A 7161-nucleotide genomic window follows, 5' to 3' on the forward strand; every position below is an offset into this window, starting at 1 on the left:
AAGATGTACTGCGACAATGAGCTAGCAGTATTCTATGCCCACAACAATAAATCAGGCAATGCTTCCAAAACCATTGAGATAAAGTTTTATGTTGTGAAAGACAAAATCCCCACTATAAGTCTCGAGCATATAAGAACAAAGAGTATGCTTGCGGATCTGCTTACGAAAGGCTTACCACCCAATATGTTCAGAGAACAGTTAGCCGGCATAGGTTTAAGGGAAAGCCTATGATTCCTGGATTATAAAGGGCCCAAAAGAAACAGAATTGTTTCAAAATAGGGAGGTGTGTCGTAGCTGCTGATTCTATCGGTGGTTGAGCTGTGACGATGAGGCATGCTCTACACATTAATCTATGATGGAACGAATAAAAACGAAAAGTATAAAGTTAAAAGTATATGATGAGATCAAGGGGGAGAATGTTAGATTGATCTCCTCTCTAATGGGCCCAACGGCCCATTGAGCCCTTGACTCGCGTCATGATCGGGGGCACCCACCCTAGCATTGGGTGGTGGGCCCCTGTCACCTGTGCTATAAAAATAAAGGTGGGGGCCAGGGCGCACAGTACGAGGTTCACCGCGCTGCCAGCCACCCCACCGACAAAATCCTAGACCGACCGATCATGGGGGCGCAGCAGTGACGGGAAGCTCCGCCACCACCACGCCGGCGACACGACATGGCACTGCGCGTCGTTGCCTAGTGCAGAGCTCCACCGACCGAACCACGGCACTGTGCGTCGCTGCCTAGCGCAGACCTTCACCAATAGAACTTGAGATGGCCAGCAGCTCTGCCGCTTCCACCCCTAGGGGTGAAGGTACCCCATCTCTCTCTCAGTTAACACTGGAACCCCATGAACTCAATGTCAAATCCCGAATCCCGACTAGATGTGCATCTAGAGATCCTAGGTTTACTCCTAATAGCAACGCCTCACCTGACTAGCCCAAGCTGTGCGGCCTCCCGCGGAGGCACGGCGGCCGGCAGCGCCCGGCGTCTCGCGGGGGTGCGTGGCCTCCGGGGGGCATGGTGGTCGGCGGGGCTTGGCCTCCCACGGGGGCACAGCATGGTGGGACCCATGGGAGAGCAGTGGCGTCTCCGCCGGCTGGCCCCAGCGGCGCGGCTTTCCGCGGGGGCACGGCGGCCGGCGTCACCCGGCCTCCCGCGGTGGTGCACGGGCTCCTGGGGGGTGCGGCATCCGGTGGGGCTCGGCCTCCCGTGGCGGCGCGCAGCCTCCCACAGGGGAACAGCAGCCGGCAGGGCCCGGCCTCCCGCGGCGGTGCGGGGCCTCTCCCGGGGGCACGGCAGCTGGCACGGAGGAGCAGTCTATAGTAGTCTACATCATTATACATGATTGCAATGGCTTCAAACTGTGACCTCACTTTGCCATATGTATTGCATGATTGTTTTGCCATCTTTGAGTTCTCCATTGGTTATGGTTGTATGCAGCAAAAAACATGCAATATAAATTGAACTGCGGAGTACTATGTTTTTTGTTTGCCATGTAGTGAGTTTAATTGCAGAATGTACTAGATCATGTTGAATAGTACTGCAAGTATAAAATATATAATGTATTATTCCCTTTTTCTTAGTTAGGATTTGCAATAGATTTTTGTTATGCACTGATACAATTTGTTGGACTTTTCGCATACCTGTTTCCTATGGCAAAAGATGTTAATTTTTCACTTATCCTTTACACATTCGTTAGTTGTTTCATCACAAAATTCTGTTCTATGTTTGTATTTTCGTAATTTTTCACATTTGTTTTGTATATATGCTATATGCTTCTATGATCCTTGAGGGTGAAGTGTGGATGGCAAGGTGATTGGATTGTAATGATGTCCACTTTGATTCGGAGTCATTTTGTCCCACCATTCTTGCCGGAGATTGTACCACACCACAAAAGTCCTTTAGTATCCCATTTTGTGTAAGTCTCATCTAACGATTACTAAGGAATCCCTGCAATATTGGCAGATGTTTTTACATCTATTGTATACTTTGCAGGGTTATCTTATACTCCAGACTCTGATGAAACCATGAAGAAAAACATTGGGATCACTTTTTATGATGTGGACTCAGCTAAGGAGTTCCATAAATGATATGCACACCATGTTGGTTTTCCAGTTCGTGTTGGGCAGTGAAATTTCGTGTTGTACAAGTGCTTCTTATGTACAAAAGAAGGTTTTCGTGATGCAAAGCAGTCTGGTAGCAAAGAGGAGTATAATAAAAGTATCACTAGATGTGGTTGTGAGGTATCAAGCGCTTGTACAAGGACTAAATCGGTTGCACTTGCACTCGGTTGGTACACAGAGAAAAATCGGTTTCCAGTAGTGAGCGGACCAAGGACTATAAGTACATTGTGACAAGATTTGAACAAGACCATACACTTGCACTCGTGACCCCTAGGAAGCAGCAATTCATAAGATCCAACGGAAAGGTTACATTGAGTGCTAGAAATACACTGTTGACATTCCATAAGCAAGCATTGGCACATCACATACATATAGGTATCTTCGTGTTGGTGCAGGGGTCGGGGGGCTTGAGAATGTTGGATTCTTAAAAAGGGATTTGCAGAATTACCACAGTGCTGAGGGTAGTAATAAAGTAATCCGTGCTCAAATATTTGTTGAGAGTAGAAAGAGCCTTGAAAACTGAGGGTTTTTTTTACTTTGACTATGTTGTGGATGAGCAGGGCAGGTTGGTACATATGTTTTGGGCTGATGCAACCTGTAGGAAGAACTATGCTCACTTTGGTGATCTTGTTTCTTTTGACTCTACATACAACATTAATGAATATGGATTGATTTAATGTTTACACCATTCACAGGTGTGAATGACCACAAGAATATTGTTTTGTTTGGTGCCGCCATGTTGTCAAATGAGAAGGCTGAATTGTCTGTGTGGCTGTTTCATACATTTCTGAAGGGCGTGGGAGGTGTTGCACCTAGCTGATTATTACTGATGAGGTGGCAAGCATAAAGGTTGCAATAGAACAGTTTCTTACCACAACTGTCCACATGTTGCGCATGTGGAATATTTTGATGAAAGTTCTTGACAAGGTTGGGCCGGAATTGAAAGAAGACGAGGAATTCCACAAGCTTTTAAGCTGTTGTGTTTGGTCCTCAGAAACACCAACAGAATTTGAGGATAGATGGGAACGTATTATGTCCAAGTATGGGTTGCAAGGAAATGAATGGTTCACAAAAAATTTTGAGCAGCGAAAATCATGGGTGCCAGCTTAATTATTTCAGTAGCATACCTTTGTCAAGTCAGTTGAGGACCACCTCAAGGTCGGAGAGTACAAATTCGTTCTTCTCCCGTTTAATTGGGTGGAAACTTTCTTTGGTTGAGTTTTGGCTGAGGTTTGATGGGGCACTGGAATATATAAGGAGCTAGAAATGGATAATGATACACTTCACACAATGCACAATCTGAGAACATGGGGGAAAGAGGCATGCAGTGATGTTTTCACCCATGAAGTTTACACTGATTTTCAGGCAGAGCTGATATCGGGACCAATGCCTGATTGATATAGTGGTAGAAGAGGGTGAGGTCAAAATCACTGGTATTTATTGAAGAATCCTCAAGACCAAGAGTCGTACGATATAATACATCAACCATGGTTGCAACATGCTCCTGTATGCTACTTGAAACTTATGGCATACCATGTGTCCATATCATTGTAGCTCTAAGAAGTGCCGAGTTGAATGAACTCCCAAGCTATTATTTATTAGAAAGATTTATGCAGGCCTGCAAGAAAACCCCTGTGTTTGATGCAGATGGCACCTTATTGGAGGAAAACACTAGTAACAAGACTGACCCAGAGATGCAAAAATCGCTTTTAGAGGCTTGCAACCAAATGGAAACTTGTCTTGCAAGCTAAACAATCACCTGCTGCTGTGTGTTTGTTAAGGGATCAACTATTGCAATTGGTGACAAACTTAAGGAGATGGTTCTAGAGAAAGAAACAAGCCAGGTTGAGCAGTATAAAGTTCAGGCATGGTGTCCTTCTCTTCAACTCTTCATAATGTAGGAATTCTCTTTGATTGCATGAGCACATTACGTACGTTTGGTACAATAATATATTCACAATAGTCTTACCCTATTATTAGATATATATAAGGTTTGGACATATGGCTGTTGCAGCCACCCCATTTCTTAAAGAAGATTTGGAACGGATTTTTCTCAATAAATTTTATCAAAAATTAGAAATGTGAGTATTTTATAAAATAACTAAATACGTAGTTTGCAGCGACAATTAAGCTGATAGCTGTACACGGAGCTAGCTAGCGTTGCGACCGAGATGGCGAGATCAAGCTACCAACAGCTCGCCTTCTATGAACTCGCCAGAAGATCTGATGGATCCCGCCAATATTAGCAGGCCTAATTGATGTACACACTAACACACAAACTTAACGGAGGCAGTTGGCATTGCATACGGGACAAAAATCCCGGCATATATCGCCAGACCTGCACGATGGCAGAACACATTCGTACTCATTCGTACACCGTCGTCCTTGTCTAGCTTTCTCCGTCCCTTCTTGTAGCCATCGATGCCTCGAAACTAAAATGTTCACCACGTTAACCGATATATCAATGCCCCTCCTCCTCTCTGTACGTATACGTACTTCGCAGCACGAAGCATTATTGCCGCCATGGCTTCTTCCCCTCTGCTCCTGTGTGTCATCTTCTGCAGCTACTGCTTGGTCGCTCTTGGAGGTCGCCATGAGCGCGGCTTCGTTCTGGTTCCAACAAGCTCGTCCTCTGCGTCTGAACCAGCATGCTCATCCGTATCGCAAGGTATATACACGGGAACTGAAATACTGAACTTGGAGCAATAACTCAACTCATGCTTCGTCTTCTCCAAACTTAATATTTGAAATGCTAATTTCCAGTGACTTCTGACCCGAACCGCGCGTCCGTGCCGCTGGCGCACCGGCAAGGACCGTGCGCGCCCGCTTCGGTGGCCAGCAGCGGCAAGCCATCCTTGGCGGAGAGGCTCCGCCGAGACCGCGCCCGCAGGAGCCACATCCTCAGTAAGGCCTCCGGGCGCACGGTCACGCTGTCCGGCGCCAGCGTCAGCATCCCGACGTCCCTGGGCGCCGCCGTGGACTCGCTCGAGTACGTCGTCACGCTGGGCTTCGGCACGCCGGCCGTCCAGCAGACCGTGCTCATCGACACCGGCAGCGACCTGTCGTGGGTGCAGTGCAAGCCCTGCGACTCCACGGCGTGCTACCCGCAGAAGGACCCCCTCTTCGACCCCACCGCGTCGTCCACGTACGCGCCCGTCCCGTGCGACTCTAACGCGTGCAAGGCCCTCGCCGACGGCGGCTACAACGACGGCTGCACCAACAGGACCGACAGCTCCCTGTGCCAGTACGGTATCGAGTACGGCAACGCAGACACCACGGTCGGGGTGTACAGCACGGAGACGCTGACGCTGAAACCAGGCGTCGCCATCAGGAACTTCAGCTTCGGCTGCGGCCTCCGCCAGCAGGGCACGTTCGACAAGTTCGACGGGCTCCTGGGGCTCGGCGGCGCGCCGGAGTCGCTCGTGTCGCAGACGGCAGGGACGTACGGCGGCGCCTTCTCGTACTGCCTCCCTCCGGGGAACACCACCACCGGGTTCCTCGCCCTCGGCGCGCCCAGCAACAACACGGCGGACTTCCTGTTTACTCCGCTGCACAGCTCGCCGGAAGGGCCAACGTTCTACGTTGTCACCATGACCGGCATCAGCGTCGGCGGGAAGAAGCTGGACATACCGCCGGCGGTGTTCTCCCGGGGCATGATCATAGACTCCGGCACCGTCATCACGGGGCTCCCGGAGACGGCATACTCGGCGCTGCGGACGGCGTTCCGGAGCGCCATGTCGGCATACCCGCTCCTGCCGCCGAAGGAAGACCTCGACACATGCTACAACTTCACCGGCTTCAGCAACGTGACGGTGCCGACGGTTTCGCTGACGTTCGACGGCGACGTGACGATCGATCTCGACGCGCCATCGGGGATTCTGCTGGATGACTGCCTCGCGTTCGTCGGAGCGGGCTCGGATGATACCGGAATCATTGGCAATGTGAACCAGCGCACGTTCGAGGTGCTCTACGATTCTGGCCGGGGACACGTCGGATTCCGGCCGGGCGCTTGCTGAAGTCTGAAGGGCAATACTTAAAAGTGAAATCACTGGAGTATGCTGATAACCCATTTTAAAAACATTTTCACGGTCATAAAAGAGTCGAAGCTGAAATAATGAAAATGTAGCAGCGAGACGATGGTACGTGCAGTAAGTGAAAAATTGAAGAACAGTTTTTTTATTGTCATAAATATACTTGGAGTCAAAATAAGGGATGAATGCTATGTCTTTTTTATCAGTGTGGTTGAAAAGTTGCATACGTTTTTTTTACTTTGTTTAACTAAAGTGGATCGGAACACCCCTTCAGCATCTCATATGCACGTTGCAAAAAGCCGAAATAAGCGTTGGAGGGTCTATTCCAAACATGTATGTGTGTTGGTAAGGAGTGAGGATAAGTATTGCAAGGTAGCAACTATTATATTAGTGTGTCATCAAACATATGTACGGTGCTACGTAGAACATACACAATACATTTATACAAACCATACATTGATGCATAGCTTTCAATCATGTTTTGGTAAACAGTGATTAAAAAGTAAAACCAAATTATACTAGTAGAAATCAAAGCTTCAATGACGTTTTGCGCGTGATGTTCTAAAACTTCGTAATTGAACATGCCACATCTATGACGAAATTCCCAAGTTCGTCATAGATCATCGGCGGGAGCCCTCAGCCACTACAGAATTATGACCAAAATAAAACGAGTGTCATCGTCACAAAATAGTACGCCACCAACTCTCGTATTTATGACGCCGGCAACTCATCGTAGAACCGGTGGGCCACATGTGGTGGTGGGATACATAGGTCTACATGTGATGATAGAGGGTCCAACGTGTCTACGTGGCTGTCACGTGTAAAGATCAGGACCCGCCGATCCACGTGTCAGGGCCGTAGGTCAAATATGTCAACGCGGGGCCCACTGTAGAGGTGGGACCTGGCTGTCCATGCGTACGAGTGCGGGCCAGCAGGCCGACATGGCTAACACGTGTAACTGTGTGTCCCTGTTGACTGGTTCAAAAAGTCTACGTGGCTGCCACGTG

The 7161-nt window shown here is 48.7% G+C and overlaps 1 protein-coding gene across 1 annotated transcript; it reads left to right on the forward strand.

Moving 5' to 3' along the window:
- Nucleotides 1-1017: 1017 nt before the first annotated feature.
- Nucleotides 1018-6139, forward strand: LOC101777583 (aspartyl protease family protein At5g10770). The gene is made up of 4 exons (XM_004966885.2): nt 1018-1180; nt 2819-2926; nt 4627-4791; nt 4887-6139. Exons 1-4 carry the CDS (start codon nt 1018-1020, stop codon nt 6137-6139), a joined length of 1689 nt encoding a protein of 562 aa, XP_004966942.2.
- Nucleotides 6140-7161: the final 1022 nt, after the last annotated feature.

Source organism: Setaria italica, chromosome IV (assembly GCF_000263155.2).
Source record: "Setaria italica strain Yugu1 chromosome IV, Setaria_italica_v2.0, whole genome shotgun sequence".
In the NCBI taxonomy this organism is placed as follows: domain Eukaryota; kingdom Viridiplantae; phylum Streptophyta; class Magnoliopsida; order Poales; family Poaceae; genus Setaria; species Setaria italica.

Excerpts from the sequence above, each read along its gene's own strand:
- LOC101777583 (XM_004966885.2), top strand. The coding sequence starts at position 1,018 with ATGGTGGTCGGCGGGGCTTGGCCTCCCACGGGGGCACAGCATGGTGGG. Across the intron at positions 1,181-2,818 it reads GGTGCACGGGCTCCTGGGGG|GTGTGAATGACCACAAGAAT; the intron begins GTGCGGCATCCG and ends CACCATTCACAG. Across the intron at positions 2,927-4,626 it reads ATTTCTGAAGGGCGTGGGAG|CACGAAGCATTATTGCCGCC; the intron begins GTGTTGCACCTA and ends CGTACTTCGCAG.